General features: G+C 33.6%; 1 protein-coding gene across 1 annotated transcript in view; it reads right to left on the bottom strand.

Moving 5' to 3' along the window:
- The window catches only part of DIAPH3 (diaphanous related formin 3), a 229,113-nt gene that overhangs the window by 89,296 nt on the left and 121,738 nt on the right, over nucleotides 1-18,079 (bottom strand). Inside the window, exons 22-23 of the mRNA XM_062576182.1 lie at nucleotides 16,280-16,519; nucleotides 7,547-7,676 (exon numbers count right to left, since the gene is read on the bottom strand). Coding sequence (XP_062432166.1) covers nucleotides 7,547-7,676; nucleotides 16,280-16,519 — 370 coding nt within the window. The remainder of the gene's footprint in view (nucleotides 1-7,546; nucleotides 7,677-16,279; nucleotides 16,520-18,079) is intronic.

The following is an 18,079-nucleotide window of genomic DNA, read 5'->3' as shown; positions in this document are numbered from 1 at the left end:
TGTTTCCGTATGGAAGTCTGTCTGTCAAAACTCTACCACACTTCAGTACTTATTCTAAGGCCATTAGAAATACTATTGCTTTAAAGTTAATAGGAGTCTTGTCTGAAAGGCAAATCAAAACAAATCTTCAATTCCTTCTGTAATTTATCTCCTGGGTCATAAAACTTAGTAGATGCTGTTTTGAGCACCATATTCATGTAACTGTTGTTCTTAACTACCAAACTCCAATTTAAAAGCATGCAGGATTTTTTTTTTTTTTTTAACCCAAGAAAATTAGCTCTCAGGAAGGCTATTCAGAAACCTTATGCTTCTAATAGTCAAGCATATTGATCTAATTTCTATGCTAATTTATACTTGTGGCAATATATTTCAGTGAAATATTTTTCTCTTCTTTATTACCTGTCACATCTACTCTCGTGATCTTTCTGATTCTCTGTGATATGCTAATCTTCATCTACACCAACAACTGTTATTAATTTTGTCTCATCTCTTCTTCTATTAGAACACTTCTACCTCCCCAATGCCCCCAAAAGAATCAGGAAATAACAGCTAGCCTTTAGAAACCACAATGGTTATGACTGTTTGACAAACTAGTAAGTTCCTTTTCAAAAGTACATACTGCGTTCTTGTTTATGCGATTATTTCACTAATCCTCATTTCCTCCAACTTTGATACCAGTTTTCCATGTGGTATAAGGTCAAATTCTTTACTGGGTGACTATGATGAAATCAATGAAATTTAAGTCCAAATTTCTTTTTAAATACATTATTTATCTTAATTGACCAGCACCCTTGAAAAATCCATAGTTTGTTTAGATGCCTCCGAACTAATCTACAGGAGTACTCAATAGCTCTTGTAAACTTACACTGGCTTCTTCCATATAGAAATTGGGACATGAGATAAAGTTGATACTTCCCTTAAGTGCTGCCTTGATATGCAACCAACAGGATCACAAACCAAAGAACTAGGAAATGCTCATAAGTACAGTAGTAGGACTGATTTCACTCAGATGATAAACCCTGTGCTACCAAACAGGTTGATTCCTGATGTTTTGGAACTAGTGTTAATACTAGATTTCCAGTTAAAATACTTTTATTTTTTTTTTCTGTAAAGTTAAGATTTTGAGTTTGTGTATTAAATAGTGGCAACATAAGCCATTTCTTACATTGTTGTCTGCCATTCATAGAAAACACCTGCACAGATACTTTAGAATATATTTCACAAACCTACATAAAAAACCCTAATAAAAGTAAAGATTATATATCATATATCATTATTATATATATCATATATATTATTATATATCATAAGTGAAGCTCTCTAAGGGTTGAATTAAATTAGAATTATCTGAGAATGAACAAATATATCATTCCTTTTTCAATATTCTGAGGAAATCTTATTACTCTCTTCCTGAAAAGCCACCAAAAAGAAAATTTAGATGATAGACATGTAATGAAAAACATGGACCTGTAGTTGGTAGCAAGTCTTCTGATTTTCAGTTTCTAGGAACAAGTTGTTTTTCAAGGACATTGCTCTTGAAAACTATCAACGAAGACAGAGGACCACTCCATACATAACTAAGTTTCTACAAAAGTACAAACTGGTAATTAAATCTTGCATTAAAAAAAAAAGAAAGAAAGAAAGAAATCCTCAAAAACTGGATTATTAAGTTTTAAGTTAAGATTATTGGTTACCATGTTAGTTGCAAGTATTTTTCCCAGTAAATCTCTGACTCTGCCTCTATTCTACAGTACAAGTCTACTATAAGAACTTATACACTTGGGTATCCTGCAAGATAGCAGAATCATTTTTGTACTGACTGAGTAAAGTATGTTTTCCTGGAGTAAATGTAATAATAAATTACAATACCAGTACACTATATCTAAAGTTTTGTTTATTTTTAATAGAACTAAACTTCATCATTTAATAGGGCCTGAACACGTAATGAAAACTGCAAATCTATCCTTTAAACAAATAAAAAAGAGAAAAAATTGCCATAAGTGACTAGAGTGGAACGAACTATGAGGATTTTACTGCCTACAAGGAAGAAAACAAAAAAAAAAAAAAAAAAACAAAAAAAAAAAAAAGGCAAACAGTGAGCCTTAGTTATAGCAGAAAAAGGCTAACAAGTTTCCAGGAATTTCCTGCTGTTGAGTGAGAGAATAGAAGAGGAATATCTGAAAACTCACCATGTGAACTTGCTATTTAAAATACACAAACAGAAAGACCCCCAAAATCCTAAGCAAGGCATAATAGAAAGTATGTTATTTAATACCACAATGGAATTTGCCATAAATTTTTAGAAATTTAGTAAGAGGAAAAAAACACATTCCTCTTGACTTAACGTATATTCTATCGGCAATATGTAATACTGCTATTTCATGCTATCCTAATGCTTTTAAACATTTGGCAGGGGACTGAGTATTGTTTTTTAATAAATATGAACTCAACTTCACTCTCAGACTAAGTCTCTTTTTGTAGGAGAGAGAGATTAGGCACAGAGAAGTAGCAGATGCCCCACGAAAGCAATGATTAATATAAAGCAATACTGATAACATCATGATAAAGATTACTTCAGAAGTCCCATGAATATACTTTTGGAATTCCAGTATCAAAACCATCTATTTGATAAAGACAACGTACCAAAAGTATTAGCTCATAAGAATATGAATTAATAAAATAATTCAATGGGGGAATATATTTTTATACATCTCTCCCCTACCCCCCCACAAAAGAAAAATTCATAAAACAAATTATTTCACTTCTCTGTTCCAATTTAGTGCTTATGTGTTTACCAGCTATTTCCTAAGATTTTTCTTTTCCTTCCTTCAATGATCAGAGAGCAAGATCTAACTAAATGCTTATAATTCTCACCTAGCAACAAAATTAATAATAGCAACGCTTGTAATTTATTACCATATGAAATTAAAAGAAAATACAATTTGGTTTATAGTAACAAACAGTGAAATTATCACATTAACTATCTAGGCAAAAAATGAGTAAAATTTCAAAAATGAGAAAGTGGACAAGTTACTTGTAAAATGACAGAGTAATAGCTTTTATAGGAAAGGAAACCTGCAGCTTCATATTGTGCTTAAAATGTGAGAGGAAGACTCTATACACAGTTACCTTTAAGGTTAGTATAAATTAGAGTCAATCAAATAAAAATGTAGCCTGCATAAAAAGAATATAAATCTTCAGAATGCAACAAAATGAGGAATTAGTAAAGTGCACAAAATTACCAAAATTTCTTGTCTGGAATAATAACCAAAAAGTGAGAAAGCCATTATGTTTAAGGGAAGAGACAGTTTTAATTAAATGACTCTTCAGAAACTGTCCTATCAGTAAGCTCATTAGTTGCAATGAAAGTTCCTCCTGCTGATCTAAAGTACTTAAAAAACAGAATTTGCTATACTTCAAAGAAAAAAGGTATCTTTAATTCATGTACTGTAGCAGTGCATTAAGCCTACTTCTAGTATTACAAAAGCAGAAATGAAAATTTTAGCACATAATGGAAAAACAAATTTAATAACCTGAGGTAAACTACTATTGCATAGGTCACATGTTCCTTGCTGCTTGCCTGTTGCAGACATATAGATATAAAATCTAAAAATTCTCTTTTCTAATGGAGTTTTTTAAAAAACATATTTCTAATAGAGAATTAATACTTTTTGAATTTCCCATATCATTTCAGGAATTGCAGTAAGATTTATAAAATACTATAAAATAGATATTAGCTTGACAACAAATAAGACATAATACTGTTTTTAAAGTCTCACAATCTATGTTAACAGCTTAATGCATGGCACTTGTAAAACAATGTTATGGGGAATATTTGATGAAACACAAGGATATTTCTTGTAAAAGGATAAAGCAGCTTGCCATAGATTTTAAAAGAGTCAGGGGAAAAACACACCAATGGAGAACTTTGAAACAATAAAATAATTTAACTGATGGAAGAAAAAAAAAAAAGAATTGCTAAACATTGTAACAGATATAAGTGGACTCTGCAGGATGCTAAAGAAAGAGGAACAGAATACAGCTGGTATAAAACAACTTTCATAGTGTAACTCATAAAAAAAATTGCTAAGATGAATTTAATATGGAAACAGTATTTTAAGAAATTCAGGGAGAAGAGGCAAGTAAAGAACATATACAAGTAAGTATGAATCATGGAAAAGTGTTCACTATTTTGAGTCAGAAGTAAGTTGAGAGAAAAGTTCTGAGACTGAAGGACTACAAAATAAAAGAGATAGCAGTTACACTACGAAGGGGCTGGCTGCAACAAGGATAGCCACGTCAGGCAAGAATTCTAAAAGGCATCCTTGAAGTAGAGAGGAAAAACTTGTAGTAAGACTGTCACCAGGCACTCGATGGTATGAGAAAGTGAAGATCAAACAAAACAAAAAAATAAGAGACCAACATGCACTGTACAGTTCTTCCGAGTGTGTTCAAAATAAAATTCACATGGCAAAAAGATGTGTAAATAAAATTTGAACAATATTAACAGAAAGCTTTGATTTATAATTTAGAAGTGCACCTATTGATAACAGCTTTATCCCACAATGATTTCACATTTTATTTACAGATATATAGACATGAAATAAAATAGCTCACAACAAAAAAAAAATAGTTTGTAACAAAGCTATGGAAGAAGAGAATATTCTAATTCAACTTCATAGATCTATTCTTCAAATTAATTATAAAAAATGACTTCAGAGAACAAAATTTAGTGAAGCCATAAAGAGAACTGGCATTCTAGCATCCCTTTGCTGCTCCTAACCTTTGCTAGGACAAAGGTAGAGAATATGATTTAGAAACAAAACATTGGAATAAAATACTACCAGTATGGTTCAAAGAAAAAATCAAGCACTGTAATAATATGATCCAGTAAAGCATAATATATTTTTTCACTCAACACATTTTCCACCAAAGAAGCCTATACATAAGCAGGAATTTCCTACTAGATGACAGAGAAAGGGTCGGCTAATTTCCCTCTTTCTGTACTGTCATTATCCTATAACACTTGGATGTAATATTCATAGCCAGCAGTTCTCCATATTTTCTAGAAGTTTGAATTGCCTCTAGTAAATATAACCCAGGAAGGATTATTCTTAACTACTGTTTCTTGCGATGGAGGAGAAATTCTAAGTTGTATATACAAATTCTGCCAGTACATAACCAGTATTTTTTTCTAGAATGAGCCTATTTGACTAGATGATCATAAAGTTAAAAGATCTTTGATGAACTTCCCTCTATCTCAGTTTCCTTAGTGGGCACAATTCCTTGTAAAATCTGTGTTTCCCAGCTCACTGTACAAATTGCAATGCAAAAATAATAGCATTGTAGTACCTTCAAGCTCTATTAAAATACTTGGAATTTGGCATTTTATGCCACATATTTGAATAGTTTGTGGTTTTCATGTATAAAGTCCAAAATCAAACATACAGAGATTAATATAGAAAAAAAACCAGAAACACTAAAGTAGTAAACTAGCAGAATATATAGCAACAAAGAATGTTATGACAACTAATTTAACATAATACAAGTTAATAATGAGAAGGGCTAAAATATAAAAGCATTACAGGCTATATTCTAAAATAAATAATTTAGAGCTCTGGGAATCTACTTACCTCAGTTTAGAAACAGAGGGATCATTATCTGGTTGCATTAGACAAACACAGCTGTTTACCAGGTTGATAAGTACATGATCTAAAACCATTTTAGTACACCAAAACTGTCATCTAATGAGTTTTTATAAAGGAAAGCATTCTGAGACAATGCAAAGGAAAAGATTACCATCACTCTTGGTCGATCTGCTAGCCTTGATCAGTATATCAATAGGTCAAATCAAACCAAGTTAGTCCAACAGGTTGGATATAGCTGACTAACTACAGATTATTCATAGATAATTCTGAACTAACCTTTTAGTAATCTTAAGTAAAAATAGCCACTTAGTTAGAAGTTTAGTGTACAAATACTAGTGTATATTAAATCAGCTCGCTTTATAGAAATATACTTCTGCATAAATACTATGTTTTAGGAATAAATAAGCTGTGGGTTTTGGGCTCTGCAAGATTTTCAAAAATTCCAACACAGGGAAACAGTCTTTCAAAACAAAATAGAATTTTTCAGGTAGGGAAACAGGTGCAGATAAAACACACTGGTACACTAATCTGTTAAAGACAGATTAAATAAAGACATCCTGAGGCTCTGTTTTTACAGTAAAATGTAAATGCAAAATACCTTTCAAATAATACACTGAATTAAATGCAATCTATAAACCTGAAAACGTATGATCATTGATTTTTTGTCCCACAGCACAGCTTAATCAGAACAAAGACCCGTCTGGTCAATAGCAGATACCCAAAAAAAGAATATAAAATCTAATAGCAAATAATGATAATTTTACAGGCTACTCTGTGCGGTCCCTTTTTTATACCTTGGAAACTTACTATACAATCAGTAGCTTCATACAGGACAATTATCTATATTGAAAAAAATGGCCTCTAATAAAGATCAGTTTAGTTTTTCTGGCTGATATACAAAATTCAACCACAATATAGCCAGTAACATCTTAATAGTGAAAAATCAGTGACAAATGAATAGTGGCTTCTATGAAAATAGTGCATAAAAATATTAAATATATAAAGTAGAAACTCTATCCATTACCAATACAAACAGTCATATAAAGGAGTGGAAAACATTTGGCAGTTATTTAAATATACCTGAATTTCCAAGCGTTTTTAGAGTACTAACTAAAATTGGAAGTGTTAAGAACAGTGACAACATAAACAAAACTCTACATGAGTGACCACTATCTCAAGTTCTCTATTAGGACGAGCTTTTGCAAAGCTATACTTTGTAGCAGAGAGACTGAGTGAGGCATAAGATTGACACTGTGCAAAGCAATACAGATACACATTGATATTCTCCAAACTGACATAAGCTAAAATGTAATTAACTCAGACAGCCCACCCAATCTCATCCTTCCTGCAAGGACATGACAACACTGAGGTGGTGTCAATTTCTAACTCCATGCTTAGTCAGTTTAAATTAGTTAATTTGTGACTTAATTTGCAGAAAGAACTCCTAATTAGGAAGTTAAATGTAAAAATCTGCTGCTGCTCATACTGAGATTTACAAGTTTTCACTCGGTATGATGAAGCAGTAAAAAGACAAATTTGCTTTTCCTGACTTCCAACACTACTGTTGCATGAAGAATTTACATACAGAAAAGAAGAAATTTTTCTGATTTATGTTTAAAATGAACAAAATTGAAATGATAGTATGAAAGCCTTTCTGCATTTATGAATTAGAAGACACTGAATAACTCTACTACTCTTACGATACAGAAGATTGAGAGATTAAAAGAGTAAATAGCAATATATATCTTCAAGAATACTTACGGCAGTTCAAATTGCTGATATATGACATATACTATTAATATGCGCTTTGAAAATAACACTAGTGTAGAATAAACAACTCACAGTAAAAGACATTGATACACACTCAGAATCAAAATGTTCCTTTAGTTAATACAAACCTTTACTAGCTTTATCTAAATGCTGAAAATCCTCAACAAAATTTAGGACATCCTGGTATTTTTCTTCACATACTTCTACAAGAAAATGAAGCAATGTTGTTTTTTGATCTGCCGACTTTGTGTCCTTCAGCTGGGGGAAAAAAAGTTAAAACACTTAGAATAAGATTCTGTCTTAATATTTTGATAATTAATATACACTATGAATTGTGAATACAAGAAAGGTAAGAACAAACTGCTGAACTGGTGCAAACCTTAAATAAAATTGTAAGTAGTTTGCTATATTTTCACCTTGTTAAAAATCCTTACAAGAAACACAATAAATGTTTATTTTTGCATTCCATGCAATATGTGAGTTTCTGTACAAACCCAGGACATATTTTTCTTTGTAAGTTTAACTTTTAAATAATATAGTTTTGTTTGCAAAACTGAGTAATTTTTGAAAGTGAAAATTGTCAGAACTAAATCAGCAAAATCTAACAATACAGATACATCAGTCCACACCATGACATTTCACTATGTGTGAAATGAATTGTACCCTAACAATACGTATGCAACAGAAGCCTCTCAAGTCATCCATTCTTGAGAGCAAATTATTTTGTTATTCAATCTTTTATAGCACAGATTTCATTATTTAAGAATGTTTGCGTTCCAATGTTCTTAACTATAAATTTTTTTGTCTGAACCCTGTACACAATGAACATGATTTGAAGCTCCACAGTTTTAAAACTTGTATCCAGAAATAGAAAATTATATTATTTATCATTTTAAAATAACATCTCATAGGAAAGTGCTTGTCTAGTATATTTTAAAACCTATTTCTGCTTAAGAATTTCTACAAAAAAAGTATACTTTTTTATATATTGATACACATGAACCATGTGTATGCATAAAGGGTTGCCAGATTACATATAGTACATTAGAGCATCAGGCAAGAAAGGTGTTAGTGAAATATTATAATTAGCACTAAATAAATAGAAAACTCATGTTAGCTAATTTCAACTTTAGGATTGTTTCTTAATTTGGTTACCACAAGGAACATAAATGATTGGCAATGCAAAACAGCAGAAGAGTTAACTACAGCCAACTACTGTACCTCTTCTACAGCCAAGAGGTAGAAGAAATAAAAAAAGAAAAAAAAAGTGTTTCTTTCAAAAAAAAAAAAAAAAAAAAAAAAAAAAAAAAACTTCAGATCAAGCACAAAGCTATATGGTGATTACTTCTGAATAAGGAAGCAGAAACAAAGTCAATCCCAATCTAAATATTCATGCACATACATAATTCTTATATTACAATGCATTTCCCATGGTTGCCAATTTCTTATAAAGGTTATTTTTTCCATTTTTCTTGTACTTCCTAATAGCCTCAAAGATCACATAAAAGGCATTCTAGTGATGTAAGAATCAGATAGAAGTATACTATTTGCTTTTCTCATATTAAATTAGAATGTCAATTTTAATTTTCATGTCAAATTAAAATGCAGAATTTTGTACAGGTAATTATCACTGAAGTTGATATTTCATATTTTAATATGAAAATTCAGAGATTATTTTCAAAGATCAGGATGATACTATGTTAATAAATATGACGGTATATACTCTTCCAGAATATATATTTTTTCATTTAGACAAATAGATTAATAATAACGTAAGACAGAGTTTTAAAAATAGCAGAAAATGGAAAGTATGTATGTGTATATATATATATATATATATATATATATATATATATATCAACAACAAAAACTATTGTAGGGTCTTTACAGCATGCAGTGTTATAAAACAAATTACTTATACCGGACTAGGATTTTCTGTGATAAATGTCTAAATTATTGGATAAAAAGTTTCTACTACAATACTTCTCTTAAAATATACAATTAACAAAAGTTAGGTTTTAAAAGCAAACCAATGTTATAAACATGCATCTATATTTTAATATGTTGGTATTTAATAAATGATATAATATTAGCACATCAGTATCATAGCTCTGCTCTGAAAATATGCAAGTATGTCCTTGATGCAGAACAACTATTACAGTTCAATTCTATATGCAGGTAGGAAAGTGTAAAGTGCAGAAGTACGTAAAGTGCAAAGTATGAACATATTCATATAGTTCCTGAGGCATAGTTGGTCACCAATGAAGATTAGCAGATATATCACCTATTCTAAAAATATTATAGAGATCAACAAATTTGAAGGACAGAAGCCAATGCAAATTTCTTAAGTTTTGTAAAACCCTACTGAAAACTGCTGTGAAGACAGCCAAGATACCTGCAGTTTGCAGCTTTCTAGTTTTGGGCCTTGAAAGAGTAGAAGTTTGTGTGATTTTTTTTTCCTATTTAATTCTAAAATTCTTATTAGGTGAAGCAGTTTATTATTCTCAGAACAGAGGTGATTTGCATTAGTCCAGACACTATGCATAGTAAAGAAAATCCCCAAACTTATACATAAATAGCTTTACCTCCTTGTTTCCAGACAAAGTGATCTGTGTAAGACACTATTTCATAACCAGTGAAGGCTTGGCACTCACGATTTCCTTAATGAGGCCACAACTGGATGAGATGAATTAGAAGTTGGTGACTAGTACCCTGAATTTCATACTATGTAAGAATCTATCCAGAAGGGTTTTACTCTTTAGCACACTATCCTACCCTATTCAGAAGAAAGACAACTGCATCCTGCAGTAGTTGACAAATTCAAACCGATTTCCAGGGTTATTTTGCAACCAAGACCATGATTAGTCAAGGTATAGATGACTATGGGAAAAAGAAAAAGAAAAAAGAAAAAGAAAAAAAAAAAAAGAATGCTAGCACAATACCTGAGCTAAAAGTGCTGGAAAGGAAGGCACTAGTCTTCTCCCTTCTTGCTCCCTAGAAAAGAAGCTTCCCTTTTTAAATATCATACCAAAAGCAGTTACAAATCTAGAAGGTCATCATGATGATGGTTAATAAGATACTGTAATTTAATGAATGATGACTCTATTAGATAAGAATATGACTGCATTTTTTAAGCAAGCAGATGTGAGCTTTCTTAGTTATGGCTCTTAAAAGAGCAAATAACATAGTTGGTGTTACGCTAACAGAATGAGCTAGATCACTTTCAATTGACTTTGAACATGCAAAGAATAAGCATTCATCTACGACAACAGCAGAGATGCCTTGTATTTTTAAACTCATTTTCTGTAGAATGATATCACCACTATCTTTATTCAGAATGAGATTTAAGTAACTAGTATGCTTCTAAAGTTTTATTTCAAATAGTGTGAGGGAATACAGTCACACTCACACCAATTATATGTGAAAGAATATATAAATATTGATGAAAATACAACCTACATTCTATTTTAAACTTCCACAGGGAATTCACATGAACTCAGCACAAGCGGTGGTTTAATTTATTTAGAAGAAATCCAGAGCCAAGAGCTCTTGGGGAAGAACATTACTCAGAATGAAACAATTACAGTCTTCAGTATTATTCCACGTGGCTATATTCTTTAACCACTAACACTACGACCACTGGAAATGATTAAGACCATCTTTAATGGAATCCTAGCTCAAGGTTGATTGAGTTTTTAAACTGAATTATACTAAGAGTGTAGTGTGAGTGCAACATTTATTGGATGCAAAAAAAATCCACAGGAGAAAGTGTTATGACTGCCTTTACTACAAGAAAAAACTCAGTTTAACTTATTAGATGTCAGATAATAAGGAATAGAGAAATCTTGACTGAAAAGTCTAAATTTTCTTTGAAATCTTCAAAAAGAGATTATAATCTCAATATATATAATATGAAATTATAATCTATTGAATTGTTTAACCATCTTCATGTGACTAGCCAGCCAATTAGCACATACTTTCCCTTGGACCATCTCTAAGGAAAAAATCATTTAAATATTTTAGTACAAAGTTCAAATTGCATAGCGTTTATTTGGCTCTGATATGCTAATATGTCCTAAAAGACCTGAGCTTCTCAAAGGTGGTCAGTAACTCCGCATCCATTCTCCAGAACAACTTTCAGAATTCTAATGGGTGTCTAATTCAACCTATTGCTCTTATGTTATCCCTCTTCTAGGGATAATTGATGAAATAGTCCTCCTGTTGTACTGTTCCAGTATCTAAACACATGGGAAAGGAGACATAGCCATGTAAACATAGTTAAACTAGAATTCCTAATCTGGATACATGAAAGCCCTTCTTTCTCTTCTTCAAACTTTCTTGTCAAAAGGACAGACCAATGTGGGCAACATTGTGATGGGTCTGCTACAGAATGCCTGATCATGAAAAAGTAGTAGATGACACTTTCTTTAAACAATTGGAAAAAGTCTCATGTTTGTAAATTCTAGTCCTCACAATGGACCTTAAGGTCCCTCCCTGACCCACCAGCAGGTGCTGGAAGGGCAACAGAGCAGGGCACAAACTATCCAGGTTTTTAGAGTGCACTGATAATAACTTCCTGACACAGGTGATAGAGGAGCTGATGAGGAGAGATGCTCTGCTGGACCTGATAGTTACAAACAAGGAAGAACCAGTCAGGGATGTAAAGGCTGTAGGCAGCCTTAGTTGCAGCGACCATGAAAAAAATGGAGTTTCAGATCCTGAGAAGAAGGAACAAGACAAACAGAAGGATCACAATCCTGGACTTCAGGGATCACACTTTGGCCTCTGCTCAGAAGAATCCCACAGGAGACAGTCCTGGAAAGAAGAGGGGTCCAGGAAAGCTGGTCGATTTCAAGGATCACCCCCTCCAGGCTCAAGAACAATGTGTCTGATGAGCAGGAAATCAGGCAAAGGCAGCAGAAGGCATACTTGAATGAGCAAGCAGCTCTTGGCAAAACGAAGCATAAAAAAGCGGCATACCAGAAGTGGAGGCAGGACAGGTAACCCAGGAGGATCATAGAGACACTGTCTGAATATGCAGCGACGGGTTAGAAAAGCCAAAGTCCACCTGGAGTGGAATGTGGGTGGCAAGGGATGTGAAAGGCAACAAGAAAGGACTCTACTGATATAGGGCAGCAAAAGACAGACCACGGAAAATTTAGGCCTTCTGCTGAATTGGAATGGGGCTTGGTGACACAAGACACAGAAAAGGCTGAGGTACTCAATGCCTTCTTCCCCTATGTCTTTACTGGTAAGACCAGCTTTTTGGAATCTCAAGTCCCTGAGACCAGTGGGAAAGTCTAGAGTAAGGAAGGAAATCCTCAGAAGAGGAGGATCAGGTTGTGAACATTTAAACAAATCAGACACACACAAGTGCATGGGACCTGATGAAATGCTTTAATGAGTGCTGAGATAGCTGGCCAATGCCAGTGCAAGGCCACTCTCCATTATTTTTGAAAGGTCATGGTGATTAGAAGAGATTCTGGAAGAAAGTAAATGTCACTCTTATCTTCAAGAAGGCTAAGGAAGAAAATCTGTGGAACTGTAGGCTGGTCAGTCTCACCTCGATTCCTGGGCAGGTGATGGAGAAAATTACCTTAGAAATCATTCCCAAATATATTAAGGACAAGAAAGTGACTGGAGTAGTCAGCACAGGATTACAAAGGAGAAATCATGCTTGACCAACCCTGTTAGCCTTCTACTATGAGAAGGCTGGTGCAAAAGACAAGGAGAAAGCAGTGCATGCTGTTTATCTTGACTTCAGCAAGGCTTTTGAGAGATCCTCATAGACAAACTGACAGAGTGTTGACAAAGTAAGTGGACAGTGAGTTGGAATGAAAATTGGCTGAAATGCTGGGCTAGCAGCAAAGTCCAGGTGGAGGTCAATCACTAGTGGTGTAGCTTGGGGTTGATACTGGGGCCAATATGGTTTCATAACTTCATTAATTACCTGGATATGGGACAGACTGCACGATCATCAGGTTTGCAGATGATTCAAAACTGGGAGGAGTGGTTGATACAACAGATCGTTCTGCCACCTTTCAGAGGGACCTTGACAGGCTGGAGAAATAGGCAGACAGAAATCTCATGGAGCCAAGCAATTGAAAATGCAGAAGATCCTCCCCCTGCACCTGGGGAGGAATAACCTCCTGCATCAGTACAGGCTGGGCCTGTCAAGAGCAATGTGCCCTTGAAGCAAAGTCAGCCAGCAACATCTTGTGCTGCATTAAGAAGAGTGTTAATGGCAGGTAAGGGATGGGATCCTTCCGCTCTACTCAACACTGGTAAGACTACATCTGCAGTGCTGTGTCCATTTCTGGGCTCCTCAGTACAACACAGACAAACTGGAGTCACTGGAGTGAATTCAGCAGTGGAAGAAAAGATTTTTTTTTTATTTGGGGTGATCAACTGATGCTGATAATATGAATTCAGTATAGCAGAAGGATGACAAATGCAAATTCTCAGTGATTCTCTCTCTGGAAAAAAAAAGTCAGACTTCAAAAGGACAAGTCTTTGACTGTAGGTTGCACTTTCCCTAGGACAATGACAGAGACCTGAAATTTTATAGATATCTCTATGGCCATAGCTTTTGCTCTGCCTCCAACAAAACCTGTAATAGCTGGTCTTCCTTTACTAACTCAATATGCTCATCTTCACTGTCATTAAGGTGGCATTATCTTCACTCAAAAAAAGATTAAAAAAGAAGCAGCATGGGCTAGTATTTACTAACTATCAGCTTGAGATGATATATATGAAATGTTTTGTTATTTGAACTTCATTTTATACTTGAAGATTTCTTATGTAAATTAACTATATCAAGCGCAAGAAGGTATGTGTATGCACAGTTAATAAAGTCCTGAAAGGAGTAAACCAGTATCAACACTTCTGATCATATGATATTATACAATGTCAAAATTACACTTTACATTATGAGTATTGGGATCAAATTACCTTTTTCATGTCCTTAGAGCCTTGTGTCTACTTCACCAACCTGATCAAAAGTAGCATCATATATGCCAAATAATCTCTAATTAAAATCTATCAATACTTAGGATTTTTAAAATTTTGGGCAAATAGAATACTAATAATGCTCAGTTCTTTCTTGAGCAGATGGACTAAAAGCTTCTTGAAGTCCCTTCCAACCTGTATTATTCTATGATTCTAAGAAATCCTCATGCACTTCTCGATTAGTTAACTGAATACTCTATCCAAAATATCATTTATTTTGACTCACTCTTTGGCCTCATGGAAACTCTCTGAGAATCATCAGTATACTCAGATTTCAAAAGTTTTACACAATCTCCATCATTATAAAGTTTTTAACTATCTTTGTAGTTAGAAAGCTTTCTTAATTTTTAACCAAGCTTCCTTTGCTACCACCAAGCCAATTACTTCACCTCCTACCTCAATTACATAGATAAATGTCTAAATGTCATCTCTATCATAAATTAGTAACATAAGGACACTCTTATGTCCTCTTCATATTCCTCACATTTCTTTTCTAAATAAAATACACCTAAATCTTTTTTTTTTCTTTTACAGGAGTTTAGAAGTGTTATATGTAACTACACTTTGGATTTTTACCAGTCACCTATACATTTTTTGCAGTGCCGCAGAAAACATTTCCCTATCAGTACCAAGTACATAGGAATAATTACCATCTTTATATTAAACAGAAGGCCTTCTAAAACACAGACAGGAAAATTTGCCTCTATTATTTATTGCTGAGTCCTACAACCCTAAATAACCTTTAAGTGTGTAAACTTATGATATCCTAGTTTATCAAATGCATTTAATGCCAGTGCACTGTACAGTTAGCCAGGAACTTAAAATTTTCCTGGAATATTGCTTAGCCACTCATTCCTTATTTTCATCGTTAGGCATTCCAGATCCCTAGATTTAGTATGTTGTGATAGTCTTCAACGTTTTCATGTTCTAGACTTTAGATTATTTCTCCAAGATCACTTTGATCCTGCTCTCTAAAGTGCCTGTAACAATTAACTTTACTTATTGCTTCCATAAATATAATTTCTTTTTCATCGTCTTACACATTAAAAATGCAGAGAATATAACTGAACCTAGGACAGATTTTGGTAAAAACATATTTTAAAAGTACTCTCAGTTGGAAAGAGAACCTTTAATTCCCACCCTCTGAAATCTTTTTATTTCTCAACAAATTGTACTTTTAATTCAATGATTTCATCTACATTATATTCCTCTATGTGGCTGCTGCATGCTTAAATACTTAGTTTAGAATAGGTATGGTATATAAGCTACAACTTAAATAGAAAATAAGGTGTCATATTCAACACTGGAGGACCACAGTGATGGAACTTTAAAACTTAGGAATTAATACTCAGGGAAGGATAGATATCTTAGTGCATATACCTTAACCTTTCCTCCTTCAGCTTTTATATAAGAAAAATTAAATGAAACATAGGGACCTGAAAAGATTGAGCTTTAACATAGAAGAGTCAGATAAAGAGAAGTTTTATTTACAAGAGACATCATAACTATATAAAAAAAAATTTAAATGTGACAGTCAAAAATGTTCAGACACATAAGACTGTAATGCTACTATGATAACATTGGTATGGACTTCTATAACTTTATTTAAATTGGCTTTATGTTATTTCCTCAGTATAGAAACTTCTAAAATTTTATACACAAGCCAATCTCAAAGTGACTGTACACAGATTAGTTCTGTATCATTCAAGCCATCAGCTACTGTTAAGAATAATGAAAAAAATGAAAACAAATTATAAACTGCAAGGAAGACATCAAGGCAAAGTATTTAGGAGTGTAATAAATGAAAGAGCAAATGTAATATTAGAACTCAACATGGACATTTCAGGACTCACTTTACACAGGGAGCTGAGGTTATATCCAAAGGTCTGTGCATTCCGAGAACCTGCATTCATGTAGTTTCCCATTAACAATACTAGTTCCAGCAGCTTGCTGAAGCTTTTACTCTTCTTTATCTCTTCACAGGCAGCACTGACAGCCATGATGTCAGGTTTGATGTTGTTCACCTGCTCCTCGAACTGAAGCTTAAAAAGAATAGCACTGAGCCGTGGCCGTAGTCTCTTCACATTGCTCATCTGATTGAAAAGAAAATAGATTTCCTTTAAAATTCATGCTACACTTTGGCACTATACAAATGTATACAATCTGAAATGATTTATTGGTGTGACAGGCTTGAAGAAGTAATATATCTGCTATAACTGATAGCAAATGAACGAATGAATGAGAGACACTTGGCTAAGCAACTGAAATCTCATCTTGTGGTTAATAAGAACTACCTCCATCTTCCCATCCTTTCCCAATAACTAGTATGTGTAAGCAATAAAAGATAAAGTGTCATCATATATCACATCTGTCAACTCATATACCAAATCCTATAAAACTAATCCAAGTTTATGACCCAGTAGTTGCAAAGTAATAAAAGCAGTTCACAAATTTTGTATAACTCAGAATGTACCAAAACAAGGCAAATCTCATTTTCTGGTACAAATATTTTAAAGCTGATTGCAATAAGATTATACTATAAACTTGCAGGAAAATGTGGGTTTGAAGAACAATCTCAGCCATGAAAAACTTACAATAATGTGTGTTTGTATATGCCAGCATTCATACCCGACTAGAGTCCTGGGTCTTATACAGTTAATTAAATAAAACAGAATGTTCCTAAGGAAAACAGTAGCTTCTGTAAATTACATGCGTAAGACTTGGCTTTCTTTATGCTTTACTAGTCAGAGATTTTCAACTGGAGTTTCAATATTTCTGCTTGACTTAGGTCAATGAGTTTCCACTCTGGAGACATTCTGCATATCACTGCCCGTATCCAGACTATAAGATCGTAAATTTTATTAGTTCTTTAAATCAAGGAAATTGGAATGCATTCAATAAACCTCTCAAACTTCCAATGTACTACTCAGCCATCCAACTCTATCATAGGAATCTTCACATCTTAGATACGGTATCACATACAATCCCAGAAGACTTCTGTTTTCCACTCTTGCCCCTTTTATCCCTGCAAGGAATTTTATGCATCCATATTGTTTCCTGGAAATCACAGCTTTTCTCCCACTTTGTGATTCTGTTTGCACTCAAGACGTACTCCTCCAAGCTGTTCCTTGAGCTTCTTTCCCCACTTTTCCTATCTGTATTTTCTCATCAATCCAATCAATTCTTTACATCCTTCTCCCCTATAGTTTTTCTCCTTTCAAGGCATGATTCAAGCCAGTAATGCCTCGAAAATTCCTCAGATCCTAAAGTCTATAGATTCATCACTGTATTACATATCTACATACATACACACACACACACACACACACACACATATATACACATACATATATATATAACAGTTTGCTGCTATTAGTGTTTCTCAGTGCAGGAAGGGCACTTTTCCCACAGATGCAAAGGTTTCATATAGAGTGGCCTTAAAGGTTCACCTTGAAATCAGCAACATCCCCCTTCAAACTACAGCAACCTCCAAAGTTTTATGGAATAGTTCTCAACCCAAACCTAGGCCAGCAATGGAAAAATAGCTTGGACAGTGAAAGATTCACAAGCTGTTTGTTGCTGATCATCCTACAGTTCACTCAGTGAAATGGGTAACAGTAACATTCTTCATCCATTTCAGTACAAAATCAAAC

This window comes from Rhea pennata, chromosome 1, assembly GCF_028389875.1.
Source record: "Rhea pennata isolate bPtePen1 chromosome 1, bPtePen1.pri, whole genome shotgun sequence".
NCBI classification, from domain to species: domain Eukaryota; kingdom Metazoa; phylum Chordata; class Aves; order Rheiformes; family Rheidae; genus Rhea; species Rhea pennata.
Note: the sequence above shows the minus strand (reverse complement) of the source record. Positions and strands in the feature narration are given on the sequence as shown.